The sequence below is a fragment of the Callorhinchus milii genome, unplaced genomic scaffold (genome assembly GCF_018977255.1).
Source record: "Callorhinchus milii isolate IMCB2004 unplaced genomic scaffold, IMCB_Cmil_1.0 Scaffold1, whole genome shotgun sequence".
Taxonomy (NCBI): domain Eukaryota; kingdom Metazoa; phylum Chordata; class Chondrichthyes; order Chimaeriformes; family Callorhinchidae; genus Callorhinchus; species Callorhinchus milii.
Genome location: NW_024704742.1, coordinates 23,653,150 through 23,676,625, shown reverse-complemented (window position 1 = coordinate 23,676,625; position 23,476 = coordinate 23,653,150). Strand labels below are relative to the sequence as shown.

At 38.1% G+C, this 23,476-nt stretch overlaps 1 protein-coding gene across 2 annotated transcripts in view; it reads left to right on the top strand.

Moving 5' to 3' along the window:
• The window catches only part of lrba (LPS responsive beige-like anchor protein), a 430,270-nt gene that overhangs the window by 19,408 nt on the left and 387,386 nt on the right, over positions 1-23,476 (top strand). For both annotated transcript variants that reach the window (XM_007904022.2, XM_007904021.2), the window contains exons 2-6: positions 17,872-18,103; positions 19,415-19,515; positions 21,194-21,289; positions 21,395-21,516; positions 22,489-22,615. In XM_007904022.2, the coding sequence (XP_007902213.1) occupies positions 17,872-18,103; positions 19,415-19,515; positions 21,194-21,289; positions 21,395-21,516; positions 22,489-22,615 (678 nt within the window). The remainder of the gene's footprint in view (positions 1-17,871; positions 18,104-19,414; positions 19,516-21,193; positions 21,290-21,394; positions 21,517-22,488; positions 22,616-23,476) is intronic.

Below are 23,476 nucleotides of genomic sequence, written 5' to 3'. Positions count from 1 at the left end.
AATGGCAGTCAGTACAGATATGTCTTTGGGCTCTGTCTGATAATGGAGCACCATTGAGGAAATTCACAATGTTCAGGATGTAGAATACCGTTGTCTCACATCACATTGGGAGTCTACAATCTGTTTTGCAGGTTTTGATGATGCTTCTGGTTAAAGTAATTCCAATGTAGCAGCTCAAAACTCTCAGCTGCGAAATTATTTTAGCTTGAGTACTTGAGCACAACTATTTTCAATTAAATGCATATTCCTTGCTTTTAACAACAACAAATTGTCTTTATGTAGCACCTTTCACTTTGGGAGGACAACCCAAGACGCTGAAACACATGTACGCAAGAATTATTTAAACTTCTAAAATGTGCAAAAATATATAGGATGAAAAGTATGTTAAGTAATGAGATACCGATGGCTTGATTGGAACTTGATAGAAGGGAGTATTTACGAAGGTGTATGTCATTTATTTTTGACACTATGTAGGCTACCCTTAGTTACCTCTGATGTGATTATCACTTACATTGACACTTATTTAAAAGTTCAAGCAGAAATAAAATTATTTCTATTTAGAGTAGGACGGCAGAGCAGCTTTAATTGATCTCCTTAGACTTTAAAAGTGTTAAGTTTAAAACCTATTTTCTCCTTTTTTTGTAAACAAAATTGTAAGTCCAGTAGTGTGATGATACACATTTCAATAATAAATCTGGTCATAATGTGGTCATGACTTTGTGAGTAATTATCACTCATTATGTATGTATGTGGACCATGTTATGAACTTCTCCACAGAATTAAGCTGACCAGAAATGTGATTATTTGAAACTTTCCGTCAACTAGCATCAATATAACTTTGATCTAGGGTCCAGAGTTTGTAACATTGTTTCTGTCCTGTCAGCTGAAACTTGCTGTCTTGCAAGACATCAGAGTATTCCTTTCACAAATGCTGATAACAAAAGTCAGAAACAGCAACGTTACTGTAGCAATTACTGATGCAGATAGTTACAACTGTACAAATTAGTTACTGTAAGTGCGAATACTTGGGACCAGCGCCTTGGGACGTCCTCCTGACGTGAAAGGCGCTTTATAAATGGAATCTTGTTGTTGTTGTTGTGTTGTTGAATAAACTACCTGACGACGTACAATTGAATTGATCATCTGGTCCAAAAGTCCAATTGTTGGTGGAGAAATATGGAGCTAAATGTTCGTTACAGAAAATATGTTTAAGAATGTGATTTAAACTGTCTTCACTTCTGTCTTTTAAAAAAACCTCATAAGCACCTGAATTTTTAATGACTGCTTTTCACCCTTGTAATTTGCTGCTAGCCATCTGTTTTTCTGTATGTAATGGATACAGACAAAGGACCTTTTGTTGTTTCTATGCCCAGTTCACTGTAGCATCAGACAGGATAATCCACCCGTCTGCCCTCACCCCGTCTGACCCCTACTCCCAGCTCGGGTCTAAAAGCCCTGATTGTCCAGCACCCTGGGATGTCATTCTGACGTGAAGGCTGCTATACAAGTATAATTTGTTGTTGATGCTTGTTGCTTTTACTTGAAACAGTACATATTTGTAGTGCATACCCCTAATCCCAAATTCCTCCATCTTGCACTCTTTCTCGCCTTTTTAAAAATATTATTATTATTATCCTTGCATTTGATGTAGCGCTTTTCACATCTTCTAGATATCGCAAAGCACTTCACAGAATATACTGTAAAGCTAAGTATATTTGTGGGTGAAACACGGCAGCCAATTGCGCACAGCAGTGTTCCACAAATAGTCATGGATTGAAGTGACCAATTTATTATTATTTTTTCTTGAGGGATTATTATTAGGCGTGTGGAGTAAGGAAACTTGCCCAAGGTTCGCCCTGACCTTAATCAAACCCGGTCTCTTGCTTACTTTGGAAGGAAGCATGATTTAGATGCCATCACATTTCAGCTATGATTCTTGAAGAATTTAAATACTATTATAGTAAAAATACATCTTAAGTACGTGTAATGGCCATCTCATCCAAATGTACTCAAAGGAAGACTATTTTTATAGCAGAAAGTCACACATAAAACTTGGAGGTGAAAAGCTGGATATTATTTCAATCACAAGAAAATCAAAGTGTTGCTGACCGAATAGTTAGCTCCAAATTAACTATATTGCATTAAAAATATCAAACTCTTAAATCACAAGAGACTGAATCCCATCTCGATTTGTATGAGTAACTTTATAGATATCATACTATAAGTAAATAAACTTAGCTGTTGGTTTGCAAATCAATGACACGATGAGAAATACAACAGGTTGCTGCCTTCATGAAGTTTTAGTTAAAAGGCCACAATTTTAGCATTTCACTACTTTTTGAGTAAATTGATTTGGATCATTAAAGCTTATTTTAATAAAAATGTTATGGATGTAAATACAATACAAAATTACATTTGTATCGCGCAATTCATGTCGAGAGGATGTCCCAAGGCCCTGGGCAGTCAGGGATTTGGACCCGAGCGGGGAGGAGGGAGGGTTGGGTAAGGGAGAGTGTCTTTCCACTTTTGGCCAGCTCCCAACTATTCCTACTTCTTCCCAATTCTGGTTCCTGTCTTTGTAAAGCATGTTGCAATGTTCTCCTGACTTGAAATGTGCTATACAGGTACAAGTTGTTAGTGTGGTACAATTGTTAAGGAGCAATTGCTCAAGGAGCATTAGTACAATACCAAGTACAATGCTTAGTACAATACTAAGGAGTTAGATTGTACAATTGCTCAATTATAACATTTATTACATCGTAATTTAAAAAAAAATTGCATTGTTTTATTACTAAGAAATTAACATTTACTACAATTGCCTGCACCTAATTGGAGCAGATTAATAATCAAACTAAAGCAAAACTAAGAGCTGTGAAAATGGGTGCCTAGTATTTGGAGTAGAAGAAAATGAATTCCAAATGCTTTTTTTCCTCACTCTCACTGATCTCACCACCAGAGTAACAACCAGAAAAGGAAGCAAAATTAGTTATTTAATTGTAGTACAAGAGAACTAGAGTCTGCTAAGTGGGAAAACACTATATAGAAAGTAATCACAAATCAGATCCATTTTCTTGGTCTGGCTTTGTGAGTAATGTGGTTTCTGTGTCATTGGGCTTCTGAGATCAAGAAAGGTACGTGACAGAATGGAGTTTCCATTCATGATTTAAAAACAATTGCATGTGTGCAAATTTGTGAATATGCAATCTTTTAACATTGGTGGCGTAGAATCTGCTTTGCATTTAGAACGGTATTGTCCAATATAATAATAATCCTAGCATTTGATATAGCCTTATCTCTTTGAGACATCTCAATGCGCTTCACAGAATGTACTGTAAATTGGATTGACTGTACAAACAGTGTCGTACAAAGTCATGGATTGAGTCACCAAATTATTATTTATTTTGAAGTGATTATTATCCATGAAAAAGCGATCAGCCAATCAACTAAAAACTGGGTTCCTGCTTAACTGCTAGGTAAACCGAGGCGTGTGGAGAAAGGAAATTTGCCTGACGTTTTGCCCTGCCGGGAATCAAACCCAGGTCCTCTTGCTTGCAAGGCGAATGCTCTAACCACTAAACTACAGGACTCCAGAAATCGCTGACTAGCTGCTGGTGTGGCTATGATGAAACCATTTAGCCACATGCACTAATTTTAGAAGAAATCTCCTTACATAAACTCACACAATAGAGGTAAAATATACTTCACATGTACGTTTGCATGTATATTTTCTTAATAAACCTCTTCCATAATTCAGTGCGAATCAGTGCTAACAGTGCTACTTTTCCTTTCACCAGTAACCAAATTTAAATTGCTATTTTGTATCCAGAAATCTGTCAATCGTGGTCATTCCAACCAACCGGAATAACTTTCCCAGGCCAGCAGGGGAAAGCAAGTCCAGGCAATAGCGAGCAGCTCCAGCAGAGCATGGCAAAGGGCAAGCAGCGCTTGGATGGAGAGCAGGGGCACGTCTTTCTTTTGTGAGACGTGCCACGTTAAGCGTTTTCACCCATGTTAGTGGATAACCGATAAACCATAACTGAGGAATTAAAGAACCCAATGACAAAAAAGAAGCTTGCACACACTGCTTCTCATCTTAACATTTTACCAACAAAGTACACATGCACACGCTGTGCAAATGAGTATTGAGATCACAATGACGGTATTTATTACTCCTTTTTTTGTTCACTAATCAAAAATGCAGTTTAGCCACATCTGGCTTCTCAATTCACCATGTGCGGCTGATATAATAATAATAATAATCCTTGCATTTGATATAGCGCTTTTCACGTCTTCGAGACATCTCAAAGCACTTCACAGAATATGCTTTAAAGTGAATTGACTGTATATTTGTGGGTGAAACGCGGCAGCCAATTGCGCACAGCAGTGTCCCACAAACAGTCGTGGATTGAAAATGACCAATTTATTATTGTTTTGTTTTGGAGGGATTATTATTAGGCGTGTGGAGTAAGGAAACTTGCCCAAGGGTTTCGCCCTGTCTGGAATTGAACCCAGGTGTCTTGCTTGCAAGGCAAGTGCTCTAACCATTGAGCTACAGGACTTATAATATTGGACAACCCTGGTGGCCAGAGTCTAGCATTACTGAATTTTGGTAATGCAAAGGAGTTATAAGTTATGAAGGAAGGTTATGGAAGTTGGGTGATAACCTGTTAGAAGGGAGGAGACTTCAAATTGACTTAACAAAAGTTTCAAATTTGTAAAGTGGATGAATGGTCGATCGTTTCAAAACCAATCAATTTGGGAATTCAGGCACTACAACAGAAATGAAGGATATAAGAAGAATAGCTGACACAATTTCAAATTAATGAATTCTGATTTGGGGTGCACTTATCAACATTGCTGTGCATCACATAGAATTCCACACTCCGATTCACTCAAATCGCCCTTTGTTTTTTTCCCAGCGTTGTTGCTTGACATTTAAAAAGTGGCTTGGAATGTCTTATTTCAATACTACATCCTGAGACCTGGACATGGGTGGAGATTGTTGGTAACTTCTCATGTACAGGTCTTATCTGTAACTTGTGAATTTGTGAGCGTGTACCTTAAATTATTGGTGAGTGAGGTCAGATGAAACCATTTTAGCAGAGCAATTGATTACATTTTGGAGAAAGATAGGAAAAGTAATACAAGACCAAGGTAAAGCAAGAGGAGATGCTATTTAAATATTTTTTCTATAAAATAATCCTTGTATTTAATACAGTTCCTTATGATATTGATATCTCAAAGCACTTCATAGGATTTACTAAGAAGTGTAGTGACTATCTGTAGGCAGATGAGGCAGGCCATTTGTGCATATCGGTACCCCACAAACAGCCATGAAGTACATGATCAATTTTTATCGGAGGATAGTTGGCCAGGACAAAGGGAGAAACCCCCTTCTATTTTTGAATTGATACTGGTGGTCTTCAGCTGTACCTGGCATGAGATAACTATCTTCAGGAGAAAGGGAGAAAATTTGGATTAAAATGACTGACTGGAAGTGAAGAGGGAAACACTTTGCAGAGAACTTGGGATACAGCAAAGGGAAGGTCTACCCATCTATTTTGTGAAAGCCACAAACTAGAAGTAGTAGTTTTCACTTCTTCATATTAATGAATTTTAAATGAGATTGAAGGAGTTCTATTATAGTTTGTGGCTGCCAGGGAATAGATGTGCAGAACATCTCTTTTCTGTGATCCAAATTCTATATTTGTGTTGCTGTGCATTGTAAACACAACTCTATTTACTGATAGCCTGTGATTCCCCCCCACCCCCAGCATAGGCATTAAACAGTGTCTGCTCTCAAAGTAAAGAACATGTGCTCAAAAAATTGTGTAGGAATTGAAACTAATGGTACATTCGTGCCTTAGTGCTATTGAATCTATTCGGCATTTACTTAGTATTAGGAACTGGGTAGGTGCACACTGGGATCTAGGTGGAAAATGGTCCTCGGCACTTATTTGTCTTGGTAAACAATCATCTGATTCTTCAGACGTGAATGAGGAAATACAGGGCAGCCTTGTCATTGAGTGCTTTACTGAGTGCAAGCTTGTTTTTAATGTAGGCCTGTGGTTGCCGAAAGCTCAGTTCGCTACTGGCACAAACTAGCTGTTATCTGGGTTGTTAGGCTGCTGTTAATGTCATTTCCTGTGCTGCTGATCTTACTTTGCAAAATAAGTGGTGTTGCATTTCTTCTACGTTATGAGACCACAGAAATTCAGTGGCAACCTGAATATCCAGACGATGGCCATTATTTCGCATTCTGCTTTAACGCTCTGAGTTTCTTACTTCAAAAGCTGCTGAAACGCAGTCATGCGTTTCTCACCTCTTTCCTCGATTTTTTCCCCCCCCCCAAATGTACTCCTCACCGATAATAATAATCCTTGCATTTTATATAGTGCCTTATCAAGTCTTCGAGATGTCTCAAAGCACTTCACAGAATATACAGGACTCCACTTTTCAGGTTGTTTGTTGGCAGGGGTGGGGGGGAAAGAGGAGGAAGTAGGTTGTCACATTTGAGCTTGCTCCTGTCCTCATTTGATATGCTTGCTTTTCTAGCAGGAGTCACTGCCTTGTCATTGGGTTGTGTCACATTGGCAGACTTTCTTTTTTTTCTACATTATCCAAGTCAAGATCATGGAGGTCATTGGTTCTCCTACTGTTGCCCTGACTGAGATCACTTATTTTGCACAAATCCGGGGCTAAACCTAGGACGTTGCTAGTCTGTTTGGCACACTGTTGCATCAAACAGTGAGGTTATCCATTAAGCCCTAGAGAGGATATCTTATATGTTCAACTGAACAGAAACCAATTAATTCCTGGCCTAAAGGTATTGGTGTAGGCGTAAGTGGACATTGTCATAAAAGTTACACAACAATCTTTCCTTTATGTGCGAGAATGTTTTGGCAGGTGTGGATTGCATTCCCTGCTTTATTTTACATGCATTAAAAGGCAAGTGAGGTCCTGTAGTATTACCAGTACTGGTATCTTCCTAGATTTCTTTATTTTGCCTGTGGGTATTTACTATATTGAGCAACTCGCTTTGTTTCGGTAATTCACACAAGGCTGCTGAACATCTTTTGGTTTAAGTGTTCAAACGTATTGATGGTTGATAAAATATTTAATTGCATAGCTCAGAAACCAAAGTATCTTGTCAAAAATGCAGCAGTGTTCTGTAAACTCCAGTGAGTTATTAAATCAAGCCAATAAAGTGGTCTGATTCTTTTAATCAATGAATAATTGCCAATCTAATGAAACAAAAGTTCTGATTTCCAGTGTGTCCATGTAGAATGTAACCATCCTTTTATATATTCAGACATAATTGGCACATCAGATATGTATGCAGCACTGCACTTTCCTGGCTCGGTGGTCTTTAGTCAGCTTAGCTTTACATCCATGCACTGCAGTATGCATGCTTGACTAGTTCTCTTTTGGAGTATTGGTTGGTAAAAGCCCAAGTTGAAGTTTTAACCGTAATCAGAATTTTCATATTATTGCCTAGAGCCTATTTACATCCCCCGATGTGAAAAGCGCTATGCCAAATGTGAAGATTATTATTTATTCTACTATTGATTTTGATTTTGCTGTATATGAGTTGTTTGTTTGAGATGATATTATAATTGATCTGTTCATCGGAATGTAATGGTTATTTCTTTGTCAGTTGTGTACTCTTGGCTTCCAATATCTAGATCTCCCTTTGCTTTGATTTTAAGTACCTCAAGAGCAAGTATTTTTAGAGCTGCTTTTCAGGAACCAATTTTTGTTTTGCATCTGCTCTAAATATGTGCAATATCTTGCTGGAGATGTCTTCAAAAAGAACTAGAGGAAGAGAATGATCTCTGAGGAGTTACTGGTGTGAGCCTTGCGGTATGCATTAAACCAATTAGAGCTGCAGATTGTACTTCGCCATAAATGTCCATAATTGTTTAGTTTGAGAAATGTTCTGGTGATTATCAGGCAAGGAATAAATGCTTGGACATCCTCCTCCTTAGTCCACAAAGAAGTCCTATTGCATGCTAAAATCATTGTTGATCGTTATTGAATAGTAATTGCAGTAAAATTGCTAGATACCCTTTTTTATATGATAAAAGTGTATTTTAGCACTAATTAGTGTGCAGAGGACAGTGCATTTAATTGCATTCATTGGGGTTATTACTCTGTGGTTAACTTAATGGTAAGACTTGCTACAATCAATACGACTTTTCATGTTAGTAGATACCAAGTCAAATTGCTCTTGTTTTTGAAGCAGTGGTCTAATTGGTCAATTAAGTAGGATGTGACAACCTCTGATGAGGTGCAAATGTGAGTATTAAATTGGTTGAGCTAGAAAATGGCTTAAACAGTTGTTTGGATTACTATTTTAGGATGGGAGGTAAAGAAACAGAGGGTTTATTATGTTGTCAATTACCCAAGAATATCAATTGTCCATATTAATTAATTTTTCTCTTTTATTTCACAAATTGAATAGGCTTATTAACCTAACTGGAAAAATCGTAGGTTCCTGTTTCTGCAATCTGTTCCAGGTGAAATTGTATAATAATCTCTTCCTGTGTCTTAAGGAAGCATCTGCAATAATCAATCAACACCAGGTGCATTGCATTTATTTTGCCTATGCTGCTTGAAATTTTACTGTTGATGTCAGTAAGAGATGATGCCCTTGTGCTTTGAATGCATTTATATTCTAACAACTTTTTTTTAGTAATTTTTGCTTAAATAATTTATGCTGCATTATATCAGTTTCAGAAACCTGTTTTTCTGTTGCTGCATGAGCTTGTAGTCTTGTTTTTACCTCATGAGTTTTGCTTATTGTTTGGGAAGAGTGTGAGCAAAATAAACCACTGGGTCAATTTTCCATTGCATCAGTTGCTTTGAAACTGTACACCTGAGACGTGATATTCATTTGCATACTGACACCAGTGTTTGTGACCTCAACTTCACTCCATCTGTGCTGTCTTCTGAGCTGTCCTGCTGAAATGGAATGTAAATGGAAAAGTTTTTTTTTCCCTTCTCTACATTTTATTTATGCCTTATGGGATTTCTCAAGAGTCACAGCATCCATGGCTGAGGATGCTTCTCTGCTGCAAAACTTTCAATGTATTGTAACTAACTTTTAGAAAGTGTTGTGTTGTAACTATTTTGGGGAAAACTACTAGTTAATGAACTGTAGAAGTCTAGAAAGTTTCCAGTCAAACGAACATTCGACCCACTGATTTTACTTATTCTGGTTTTTCTTTCTCACATGGATTTGTGACTGAGATTGCAAATTCAGTTATGTGTGAAACATTGATGTGAACCAGCATTCTCCACGGTGCCAGAAAGTTCATTCCCAACTTTGTACACTGTATTACTAAGTGTGTGCATCAGCCTGGCTCAGGTGGCTGATTCAGGGTCTAATGCACTGCTGGGGTGTGCTGCAAAGGTGGAGGTGGTGTTCTTCAGATGAGACCTTAAACCGAGGTCCCATCTGCCTGTTCAGGTGGACATAAAAAGATCTCACGGCACTTTTCGTAAAGAGAAGGGAGTTTCTCCAAATGTCCTAGGTAACAATCCCCCAAAACAAAATTGATTATTCACTTCATGGTTGTTACTATGTGCAGTTGGGCTGCTGTGTTCGTCTATAAATACAATGTGAAAGGCACTATTGCTAAATGCAAAGATTATTGTTTATTATAGGAAAAGAGTACCAGAGTTTCTTCTCATAGCAAAGTAGGTGGGCATAGTAAGTTTGTCTTCTTGTACCTTTGCAAAATTGAATGCAAAAAAAAATCCCTGTTGTAGATGCTGACCTGTTGATTTATGAAGAATACAGCTTCATTGAACCAGATATTCTTCAGGAAATTGTATCTCCAAATAAGCCAATGTTCTGAGTTTTCTGAATTGTTTCATTTCTCCAGTGTGCTTAAAGTGATCATAGAGCCCATCAATGATTTAGAAAGTGATAATTGTATCTGTTCTCTTTGATCATTAATGAAATCAGAATCCACAGAGTAGTACACTATTGGCCTATCGGGCTGATTCTAGTTTTACCTCTAACGGCTGGAATCAGCTACTGTACTTTCCTCTCTTCTTTCCTATACCCCACTATTGTTGTGACGTGTTTTGTTTATATGAAAGGAAATAACTTTTATACACCAATGAAATTTACCTTTAGCTCATCTGGATCTAGTATAGTATTGCTGTATTCTTTATAAAAAGATGCAGTGAATTTGTATTTTTATTTGCTTTCATACATGTTGAGCTGAGTATTTGCAGCTAGGTCTTTTAAAAGAGCAGTTTGCTTTTGTCTTAATCTAAAGATTACTCTGTTTTCTCAAAACGGGTTCCAGGTTATTTCTGCAAATTTTAATTCATAATTTTTATATGTAGGTTACACTGACAGTATTCTTTCACGTTCAGAGATATAAATTCAAAATGGCAGTGCTGGTTATGTCTCTTTGCTTGAAGATGCGTTTTTCCTTTTATAATCTGTTATTTAGACTAAATCAATGTATCACTGGTGTGGTTTTGTTTTGAATCTAACCTTTAGCTGATTACTCGTAGGTTTGTACAATGCATTCCCTGCAGTCCTTCATGATTTGCTGCTTGAAAGCATCATAGTTTCACTGTTATTCTCTTATGGTGAGAGTACTATAGGCCTTGCTTTGCGGAGAGTTTTATGGCGAGAACTGAGCAGTTTCTGAAGAATGACCTGTGTTCTGGACACACCTGAGTAAAGGTGTCTCTACTCTTCCACTATCCTTTAGAAGCAAATGTCTCCTGTAGAGAGTCTCCTGGATTTCAGCAGAACACTACTTGCGTGGTCTTGGTCTGATGATCCTCATCTGTAGGTTTAAAATGAGAGGTACAAATAAGTAATTTGAATCTCATTTGATCATAGACTTGGGAAGCATTTTTTCACTCAAAAGGGTGGTAGAAATCTGGAATTCTCTCCCCCAAAATGCCGTGGATGCTAGATCCATCCACATCTTCAAAAGTGAAGTTGATAGATTTTTGGTAGATCAGGGTATTAAGGGATATGGGGAGAAAGTGGAAATTGGAATTGAAAGGATTAGTTGAGGTACAGATCAGCCATAATCTAATTGCTTGTCTGAACAGGCTTGATGGACTGAATGGCCTACTCTTGTTCCTATGCCACCTCACAGGTGTCCAGTAGAACAGATCCATATAGAGGTGGTACATATAATGTAGAATTATTGGTCTGGTTTGGCTACTTGTAAGCGTACAATACAATTTCCATTGATAGTGTCTTGAGATGGTTTTACACCCTTAATTTGTAATATTTACCTGGACCAAACTCCGTACCCACATCTTAACAGTTCTGGCCAGGCTCCGCTGGCTCCCCATCACCGAACGGATTGACTTCAAGATGCAGATTCAAGAGAGACGGAAAGCCCGGCCACCGAAAGTAGAGCGAGTCAGACGGGAGACATGGAGCCTGCTGAACGGAGGGAGCGGGCAGGTTGGTAGGGAGTCAGCAGGTCAGAGATGCAAACTGGGACACTTCAGTCAATCAGAGGTTTATTTTGAATACCTTTGTGACCTAGGCTGAAACTGTTTGCGTTACTCCCTCTCGTATTGAAAATTAACAGAGAGCTTGATTGAGACACGGTTAAGAAAACTCAACAGTATTTTTTATACTGTTCAGTTTCGTTCAGAGTGCCAAACTCCTCAGGAATAGTTCTCAAGTGATTTCGACAAATAGCAATGAATTACACAACCATGAATTACACAAATAACTAATCAACTTTAACAACTACTAGCTAGCAGCCTATTAAATACGAGGTTAATGTATGTGCACTGAACCAACTCTTGACTCAGAGGGTTTGTACCTCTAACCGGTCAAGACACGTACCTTTCTGATATTATGAAGTAGAAGCCCCCCAAGAGCAATCTTGTGCTCTTCCTTTTAAGGGTAGAGTGCCCCTCCCCATTTTAGGGTATCCAGTCCGAATGTATCTGCACCATTGGTGCCCTTTCTATAGTCTCCATTCAGAATCCTCCCATCAGTTGTCCAACAGTGGACAAGTACACTTTCCAATCATCATTTGCATGTTAGAATGGTAAGTTACCCCACCAAATTATTGCAACTGACCTGGAGACTTGATGGCACCATCCGGGTCACAATCTTCTTTAGTTATATTAAAAACGTATTTAAATGAATATTACACTGAAAACTGATATGTGCATGCGCTAGTTCTTTTCCGAACTTTCGGTGTTTGTACGGGTATACCTGAGCGCATTCGGGTCAGACAATAACCTCATTTAAGCAATCAATGCTTTAAACTACATAATAGAAACATTAAACACTTTCAACAGGTTAATGCATATACTAAACAGAACATATAATTGTTAAAGACAGACAGATTATGTAAAAGAGGGGGGGTGACTGTGACAATCTTTCATGTCAGGACATCTCAAAGCGCTTCACAGGGCTGGAGGAGCACCTGAGCTGGTGTGGCACCTGAGTTGGGGGAGGGATGGTAGAATAAAACAATTAAATTAATACATTCTCTATTGAAATTCCTAACTTTGTTTTATTTACAGTTTGCTAGTTTATGATTAGGATAATAATAATTAATAACTTATTATGGGTTAGAAAATTGGATCAAGTGTCACTCTATGCTTCGAGTCCAGTGCTGTTTGAAGTGCAGTCCTTCAGATGAGATGTTAATTTGAGGTCCTGTCTGCCTGTTAAATATCACGTGACATTGTTTGAAAAAGAGAAGGCTGTTTCTCCTTGTGTCCTGGTGAACAATCCTTCAGACAAATTGTTCATTCAGCTCATGACTGTTTCTGAAATCAAACGTCTGCCAGATTTGTTTTCAGCAGCAGTTCCTACACTTGACAGAAATTAATGTAAAGCATCTGAGATGTTTCACCTTTATAACCCTCTTTAAAAATTCAAGCTTTTTTGTAAATGGCCCTTTGTGTTTTTCACAATTTGTCTTTGGTGCTGTATGAAATTGTTTGGAGTGAGATCTGGTGAAATCGGAATTCCTTCCAGCAGAGCTACCCTATAAACGAATGTTCAAGTATCCAACAAGAAATCCCAGCAAACAACTCTTTTGTGATGCTATACAGATTACCTTTAACCTTTAGCTGACGTGAGCATTAAAGACTTGGCATGGCACACCTTGAACATTAAACCAGCTACTTTAACTGCATCGGGGGCAACAATAACATTGCAAATATGGTGACTGCATTGCTGTCAAACTGGATTTCTGAGTTCATCACGTGAGTTTAACTGTGATTAACTTAGCTTGGCAGAATTTACCATGAGAAAACACTGGGTAAATACCACACAGTGTAATTCTACAGAATTTTGTTCCTTTATGGTGGTCAAGAGTAATCAATTCATCCACTTGATTCAATGCGAATTCCAAATCTTTTTGCTAACTTGTGGTTTTTCTATTTCCTTTCCATATATATTCCTTGATAAGTGTGCTTTCAAGAACAATTTATATAGTGCCTTTCACATTGGGAGAGTGTCTTGGACACTTCACACAGCTGACTGGGAGCCCAAGAGTTGGGGGTGAGGGAGTTGAGGAGTGCTTGTGGGGGTGGGGAAGAAGACATTGAAATATTTTCACTTTTATGGGTCTTCTCATACAATGGGGGAAGGTACCTGCACCAAAGAATACAGCATTTGGAAAGTTATTAAGTTGAAACATTATGTAAATGTTTCTGTGTGCAGAATTTTAACCTCAATGTAGCCTCTCTAGAAGTTGCCGTGATTAAAAATGGGCATTTTCAGTGTTAACGTATAGATGGGCTGAGCGACAGCCTGCTTGCAGCTAGAAAGCATAGCTGCTTGCACCTCAATTTTCAAGTCACCACATACTTTGTTTGATTATACACCTTCTCTGCTGCCAAAGATGAAGTTGCAAATCTGACTTGAAACTACATTGAAACAAATGTGTGTGCATGTGCAGCAGTTTCTGTTTCACTGTAGGAATGCACAGAATATGATGTTGCAGAGCAGTTTCTGGTAACACTGGTTCTGTCTGCAGCAAGCATATCATTTATACCTTCCCAGTTAAATATCTCTTTAAAATTAATTTTACTAGGGCCTTGTGCGAGGGTTCTTGGCAAATAGACTGTGAATCTGCCTCCAGGTACTTTGTGACATATCAGTGTAGCCCTCCCTCCCTGCAGGCACTTTCTGTGTTTGCCATAGGTCCACTTCACTGCTTGATCCTGGACTTTGTAAACGTGTCAGAGGAAGCCTCTCTGCTGCATCCCCAGGAACTCGGATCCTTAAAGGAATTGTTTGCACACAGGTCTCGGATGTCGCAAGCTTGACCTGCGTTTGGACCGTGCTGGCTTGAAAAGGGACGAGCATAACCAGATTGGCCTTCGCCCCTTCTAAGCCAGCGTAGTCCCAAAATCAACACTACTCGGATAAGGTCACTACTCAATAACGTGAATGATCTGTGTGATATTATTGTAGTTATTGCTATAAAGCATAATTTAAGATTTTTTTCAGTGAATTCAAATAAGGTAGCACAGTAACAAGCTATAGTTCAATAAATTAGCATGGATGCAGGAAAGGATGAAGTAAAATTATTTTGGATCAAATAAACCAGTTGAAACAATCATTTTAAAATTGTTTATAGTGCATTTAAAATGACACAACTCAACTGGTCTCCCAGACTAATACCAAGTCTGGTTAAAGTATTCCACAAACCAGTGGACTGCTTGGAAATGTTCCTCTGCTACTTTGCTTCATATGATGAAGACTTTCATCCCATCAGTCTGGGTTAGGAATAATGTCTGGTCCCTTGTGTATTCACCCACTATTCACCTTTGCCCTCTGCTAAATTATTTGGAATTTTTTTCAACCTGAGTTCATAAGTATTATTCGTTCTGTATTTTATGTACCTTCTACAGCATTGAGGAGTTTCTGATTCTGACCCCAAATGAACAAGCTAAATTATCTATGGAAACATTTTTAACAACAACTTGTACTTATATAGCACCGTCCACGCAGGGTAGCGTCTCAGAGCACTTAACCCATTGCTTCACCTTCAACTCTGTTCAGTATCTTGCATTGTCAGGGTTTATCAATCGCTCATAGCTGTGAAGCTCTTTGAGATGTTTCAACATCATAGGGGCTATATTAAATGGAAGGATTAATTAAGTGAAATTGAATGTATGATTAAAACTTGAACAGTGTAAATTCTCAGACCACATATAAAGCAGCAGGAATGATGATCAAGGCCAAATTCCAGCTTTCGTTAATACTTTCAGGAATAAGGTGCTTGCTTATAATTAGATTTCGTACTGCTTGTTTTTAAATTTAAACTGCAGTTGACATCATCCTCTTGGTGCTTTATTAGGCTTAGTGAGGAAGAAGTTTTAGTAATTGTACCTTGTGGTAATACTCTGAATATCTGCAATTAAATTTTGCAGTATTTCAATTTCTAATGCATCTTTTTCTATTTCTCCTTTCCTTCGGATGTACTGCAGTAATTGTTAATCATTTCAGATGATGCTAAGTCATGTGAAATTTCCTTCAGCAACTGGGATTAATTTTTTTTTACTTCTGAGTCATAAGCAAGCGAGAGATAAGCGAGGCAGAATTATTAAAAATGTCAATACCATTTCCGTAGTTGGAGGGCATCTAGTAAAGATGCACACATGTTCAGAGCCTATTTAAAAGACTTTAAAAGAGTATACAATTGTTTTTAAATTGATTTCTTCAGTGCATTATTTTAGGTTAGAAACTGAAAGTATATTTTGAAGAAAATTTTAAGAATTCAGGTAGTGGTGGTAATCTTTTACTATGGAAGAAATGGCTGTGATCAAAGCTGTCTCCCAATTCCACCTTCCTGTTTTACACGGGCTGCTGCCAAAGTGATTTGAATGGGACATGTCTCTTTTCAGTGTAGATCAAATAAAGGATAAATATGAAGGAAAGATTACATATATGCAAACGTGTTATGTTCATATTGTTTCCTTAACTTTTGAATTGTATTGGTAAAGATAAAGGCTGGCAAATTGAATCAAAACCATTTCATTGACACCTTGGAGGGCTGGCAGTGAAACCTCCATGCTTACAACAGTCCAGTTTGCCTTTCAATTGGCTGAATTTTGAAGAAGAATAAAATCTTTTGAAGGGTGAAAACTATCTGCCTGGGCAGCTCTTCGTCTGGTCAACGTGTCAGATGAACGTGTCAAAATATGGAAATGACATGTTTGAGTGACATCCTCCCACAATCCTTGTTGGTCCTGATTCGTACTGGTTCTAGACATGGCAAAACATCATTTACCATCAAGTATTTTGCTCCTATTGCAAGTGTGATTAAGGTTAAAAGGGAAAAAAAAGCACTTTATTTTCTTCTGGACTGTTGTGAGTATAGAGGTTTCTTTTCATTCCCTGCATATCTGTAAAGGTGTCCGGAAAGTTTTCACCCTTCAAAAGATTTTATTCATCTTGAAAATTCGGTTGGCGGGGATTAAAGTAAAGGAAAAATATACGTGTTACTGCCAAAATGTCTTACCACTTTGCCACGGAACATTGGTCACATTTTTTACCTTGTCACTCTTGAAGCCTGATGTGTTTTATAGTGCAATTAGTAATGGCATATACAGTCATACTAGTAAGAGGAAAACTCACTCCCTGCATTAGTTTATTATTATTAGTTAATTCCCAGACTGCTGAAATTAAACCTGGACAACCGAAACTGCCACAGAGGGTTGATTCGATTCTGCTTTCTGTTGCCAAATTTCACCTTCTGCAGCTCAAAGAAGGATCGTCATTAGTTGGTCATTTGACGTGCGACAAGCGCGGGTTTGAGCCCTCACTGGGTGGATGTTGGGTTTCAGGAACTCCCAGCGAGCTTCTTGGTGACAACACACACAGCTCAGCATGAAATACGTGAAAGCATTGCCACCACCTTCCTGTCTGTGGCTGGGACACACAACCCCTCTCCATTGAGTGATTGTTCCACCAGTTGGTCGCGTGGAGCTTAAGCAGCAGCTGCTGTGCAAGTGGGAAGACCTTTATTGCAGTTTGCCAGCCTCCACCTAACGCTTCAGGAACTGGGTCAGCAAAAGGTGCATCTCTCATTCCATTCAGCCACATTCTACTCCAGAAGAGGACAGTTTTTGTACATAGATGGCATACATGTGTGGACTTTGGGTTGGGTACTTGTAAGCGTGGTGATGGTTTCCTGCATGTCAGGCACTGGCTGACCAAACAAAATGCACCTATAACAATTGTGTTCATTTGAGATGTGTCTGCAACATTTTTTGTTGCGCTATAGATAACTTCATTAGTTTTGGAACTTAAAAGTTGTTTGATGTGTAGAAAAAAAATAGAAAACCATCGTGATCTGTGCTATCAGTTGTGATTTAGACATCTAATACTAATGCTCTTTGCTGCTCCTGTAAGTTGTATTCTTTGTATCAGGCAATGATTTTCCGATCGAACAATTAAACTTATTTAATTTTTTAAATTGATTTGTGTTGTAAAAACTTGCTGAACCGTGATGCTGAAATATCAGCATTACTTCAGGATTGGTGACAGATCTTGTTCAATTAGAGTAAAAAGAATAAAGTGATCCTTGCAATACCTTTTGTACTTTTCGATGTTGTCCCACCTCGGTCCCTGAATTTTGAAAATTGCACACGTGAATCTTCAAAATATTGGAAAGCCAAACATTTCACTTGGCTATCATTTGATGCACAAAAATAACCACTTTATTACACAAATAATTTACATCTGTGAATACATTGCTGATGAAACGTACCTCTCATGTGCATTCAAGCTTGCATGTGAATTTGATCTGGAGTAAATGTTTAATGTGAATAAAATTAAATCGTATTAGCTATATTTTAATTATTTTTCCTATTTTCCCTTTCTTCTTAAAGCTTGTTGGAGGACAGTTTGATTTAGAAATGAATTTCATTATCCAAGACATTGAAAGTATTACCTGCATGGTGGAGCTGTTGGACAACTGTGATGTTACCTGCCGGGCTGAACTTTGGAGCATATTCACTGCAATCCTTAGAAAAAGTATTCGGAATTTACAGGCCTGCACAGATGTTGGATTAATTGAACATGTTCTGAAGAGAATTGATAAAGCTGACAATATGATAGCAGGTACGTATGGCGATAGCTTTCATCAATGGCCTGCAGCAAGAAATAGTCTACCTAGTTAGGGCAGAAAAGAAGACTTTAACAAATATGATTGATTTTTTTTTAAAAAAAGAGGTTTGTCTCTGAAATTTTCTAGCCTTCTACCTGCTCCATATAGATTTCAGTTGTGAATTAACTTTTTCAGCAGGTGTAATTGATAGTGTATTAGTTAAAATCCATTATCTCTGCATACTTCTTATGGTAGCCCCCTGAACATTGTAACAGAACATTCCTAAAGTGAGCTTCTACAGATTTCCGAATAATCAAATCCTAGTATCTTAAACTGACTGCAAAATGAATTTTACTGAAACCATCCTTTTCCAATAAATGCAACAGCTGTTTTGTTTAATGAACAACAGTGCTTTGCTTAATGAAGCAAAACCTTCTACTCTTTGGCATTGAGCGGTCTGAACGCTAAATGTGTTTTGTCTAATGCAGCTGTCTAATAAACCAAGAATTTCTGATTTCTTACTACAAGTTTTGTGGCATAGTAGTGCATTTACTAACAGCATCAATTATTGGTATTTAATTGAAATAAACTCGTCCCTCCTGAGACGCATTAAACTTATTTAATTTTTAAAATTGATTTGTACTTTAACATGGATTCGGAAGGTGTAGATTTTTTTGCCCAATCTCAGCTGTTTTTGACTGTGGCAAGTCTAGTGTACCTAGACTTCCAAAAGTCTCTTTCACAAACTAATGTTTTTGGATATCTTTGGGGATAAGACTTTAATCAGAGTGCCTCACGGGTCTTTACTGGGACCTCACCTATTTCTTGTATGCAAAATGGTTCCTGAGGCAGGTGGGTCCGCAATATTCCAGGGCACTGCTGATGACAGGCCAGCCAGCCTGTCTTGTCAGCAGTATTTGGAGGGGCAGACTGATCACTGGGAGCAGGGATTCTTCCCACCTTGCTCCTATTAACGCTGCAAGCCAAAGTCCTCATCGATAGGATGATCCTTGCTTGATAAGCAGCGAGAGCTTTCCAGACAGGAAGTCAAAAACAAGCTATGCAGCTTTAGCTGGTTAGGATACCTGTTTACCTGATTCCAGAAAGTATTAGACACAGGTTAGCAAGAGCCAAGGAGAGAGTGCACATTCTGTTCCAGATATACAAAAAAAATTCAATGTACGTGGCATACAGATGTTGAACTCTGGTTTGGATGCACATAAGCACGGTGATGGGTTTCTTTTCGTGTTAGACACCCAGCTGACCAAATCCCCACCCCCATAAAATACATCCTTTTTCAACAAAATGCTTTCTTTCACTTGCAGATCTGTTGGTTGAAATGTTAGGAGTACTGGCTTGTTATAATATCACAGTCCGTGAGCTGAAACTGTTGGTTGGGAAGCTACAAGGAGAAAAAGGACAATGGGTAAGGTTTTTGAAACATTTATTTGATATGGTGTAACATCAGTTTTTGAACAATACTACTTGAAAAAATAATTTTCAATTGTGTATACAGAAATAGTGATGTATACTATTTCTTAGAAAATGTCATAGTATTCAATTGATACTCGTGTACAACAGTGTCTTGTAGTCGAATCATAATGATGTATGGGAAGGATTTGAACCTGATCTACAAAGATTTATAAAGAATGTGTAGCAAAGAAACAGACCCAATCAGCCCATGTTGGTGTTTATATAATCCACTTGTCTCCATCTATTCCTTACTTACTCCCTCTCCTACCCTTCTATTTTCCTGTGAATGTCTAGTTTCTTCTTGAATGCATCTATAATATCTGATTCAACTATCGCTTCAGGCAACAAAATCCACAGTCTCACTATCTTCTGCATCAAATTACCCCCCTAAATTTTAGATCCATTTTACATATGTGTCTCCTCTTTGACCATGCCATCGGTTACCCCCCTTCCCCTCCCCTCCCTTCTCCCCCTCCCGATCCCAGCTCGAGTCTGAAATGCTGTGCACTGTCCTGCGCCTTGGGATGTCCTCCTGACGTGAAAGGCGCTGTACAAATGTAATCTTGTTGTTGTTATGGGCTTCCTAATTATGCTAACCGTGCCAAACCCTTATAAAATTTTAAACACCTCTATTAGATCCCGTCTTAAATGTCTCTTCTCAAGCAAAATAAAGTCCAAACATATCCAGTCCATCCTAATAGCAGCCCTGGTATCATCCTTGTAAACCTACACTGTACTCTTTACAACTGCTATATCCTTCTTATAGTCTGCAGACCAGAATTGGACACAGTACTTCAAATGTGGTCTAATGAAGGTTTTGTACATATTAAACATCACCTCACCAAAATAGTATTGACCTTATCTGCCTGTATATATATATATATGTATACTTTTAGAGATTTGTGGATCTAATTCCCCAGATCGCTTTGCTCCTTTATCCCTCTGGGATTCCTATCATCTCAGCCTGGGTGGTCCAACCTTTTGGCTGCCAAGAGCCATCTAGATGCCCTATTTGAGAAACGTCTATGAGTCACATATGCAATATTTTATATTAAAATATTCCGCTTCCAGAGACATAACATAACATTTATGGATTATGGAGGGAGCGGGGCGGGGCACATGAAATGGAGGGAGGGGACGACAGGGCCAGTTGGACCACCTGATCTAGACTATGGACAGCTTACTTTGCATTTTCCTACATTAAACTTCATTTTTTGTCTGTCTGCCCATTCTGCTAGCCTGTTTGTCTTCCTGCATTCTTCTGCAATTTGTTTTTTACCCCTACCCCACTCCACCCTCAGTTTGGTGTCACTTGCAGATTTTGATACTGTACCTCCTATACCTGAATTCAAATTATTAATGTATATGGTGAACATGTAGCGATCCAACCATATTATAGCAGCACGTAATTTCGACCTTCTTCATTCGACATTCTTCACTGTTATGTACATTGCCATATCTGTGCTGCATTTATGCTGATATGGGGAAATACTACAGGTCATATTTACAATGTACATTTATTTCTAGTTGCTCAGTCCAGATCTCTAATGTTAAGGCAAAATCACATTTTTATATAACCTTGAATGGATTTGACTTTGAGTCAGGATTTTAAAAAAATTCTTTCTTTACAGCCTCCACATGCAGTGAAGTTACTGACAGTATTGAAACAGGTACCACAGAGACTGGGTCCAGATGCCTTCTTCAGTTTTCCTGGGAAGAGTGCTGCTGTGAGTTCTTATTGAATAATCAGAATTTCATATGAAGAGTTTCAACAGATTGTTATTTTTGGATAAATTGAGACATTTTTTTCATAGAATATTTTCTTGTTTCAGGCCATCGCATTACCTCCCATTGCTAAGTGGCCATATCAGAATGGCTTTACATTTCACACGTGGCTCAGAATGGATCCACTGAATAACATTAATGTTGATAAAGACAAACCTTACTTATACTGGTAAGTGTACAGAACGTTCCCTACTGTTTTCTCCTGCCCCATATTTTTGCCTCCAGAAGGTAGAGTAAAGTCTCCATGCGAATTGCCAGTGCTACTCTTGTTTCTGTTAAATTCTTCTCTCCCATTTACCTTCTCCACAAGATGAAGCACTTTTCTGTAGATTCAATTTAGGTGTTCTAACGAGAAGTGACCAAATTTAATTAAAGAAGACAAGCAAATTTCACTGGTAGTGAAGAATAAAATGCAAATGTATTCAACTTTTTTGACAATTGCTGTAATATGACTGTATAGGTAAAGGTGCTCAGCTGCTTGATCAGTTAAAGGACTGAGAACCGAAGTGTAGCCAGTATTCTTCCTACATATGACTGCGAGACATGCATTGACCCAGTTAGAATGTAAAGGTCATCTCTCACTTGTAGGGCTGTAACTCTTGCGGTAGAATAGTATCTGTGATGATTTAGTTGCAGCAGTATATGTTGGTGGTATAAAGTTACCAAAAGGCTGACCAATGTAGAAATGTGCAAGTTGAAAGGACAGGTTTTCAGGAAATGTTGTGGTAATAAAAAGTGGCTCACTGTAACATTTTATTTTTCAAAGGAGCAGAAAAAATTCAAAGTTTTTTTCTATTTGACATCGTTTATTTGTGCTTTTGTTTTATTTTTAACTCCTTGTATTGGACGATTCCCATGAATTTGTTTAATGGTCTGAATGGAGACATTTATAATGAAGTAAGGATTATTAATATTTAGTTGATGCTTGAGTGATGCTCAATGCTCTTTTTTTCTATGTTGTACATTGGTGTTAACACATTGGTGTTAACAGCAACCTGAAGATATAATAGACTTACAATATTCTCAGCATATTGATTTTTCTCAATTGCTGCATTGTTGACAGTTTTTATGTGTACTGATCTATCTACCTTCAGATTGAAAATGTAAAGCTAAATATGTTTACTTGTACTTTTTTCTTCAGCTTTCGTACAAACAAAGGGCTTGGATATTCTGCTCATTTTGTTGGTGGTTGTTTAATTGTGACTTCAATCAAATCAAAAGGGAAAGGATTCCAACATTGTGTAAAGTATGACTTCAAACCACAAAAGGCAAGTATTCAATTGAGCTGCTAAGTTACCCTGATCAACAGATTTTGTTTTAGTGTATTTAGTATCAATTGAATATACGTTGTGAAATTGTGAATTATCTTGTTTTATCATTGTAAGGAGCTAGTTGGGCATATGCCGTTTTCATACTCATGACAAACCTCATTTACCATGTTTAATAGGGAACTGTAGCTGAGGAAAAAGAAAAATAACGCAGTTAATTTTTGGTGCATATTTATGTCATAGCAATTGGAAAACTCACTGCTCTTTAACGTAGTGTTATAGTCCACCTGAACCATTATAATGGGTAGACACAATTCTGGTAATATCTGAACACTAGTAATGCTATCGATTACTATAATCTAAATTTTTGTTTCCTCCTGCTGTGCAACCAGTATTTTGGAATCTTGATTTTTTATGCACTACAGTGGATTGAAGTGTTGCTAATTACACAACAAGAATATAACCTAATTGTCTGCACTGGTTGTTGGTCAGAAATGCTTGTACGTTAACTAACCTACAAATCCCTCCACGTCCTAGCACTTCTGTATCGCTGACATCCTTCTGCCTTATCCCTCCGCCTTCCCACTCAGCTTGGCTAACTCTGGTTGCTGCATGTATTCTACCCCATCAGTGGCTGAGCTTTCAGATTGTAACCCCTGGAAACTCCTAACTCTATCCTTCTATCTTGCTCTTCCTCCCCTTATCTATCTTCACATCTCAAAACCCACTTCTTTATTTGGTCATTCCCTCTTCTCTCCTTGCTTGCTCGGTGTTTAACCCTGTCACTGTAAAGTGCTCGGATGTTATCTTTAATCAAGAGTGTTGTATAAAGCAAGTTGTTGTTGCTGTTGTTGTTGGGTT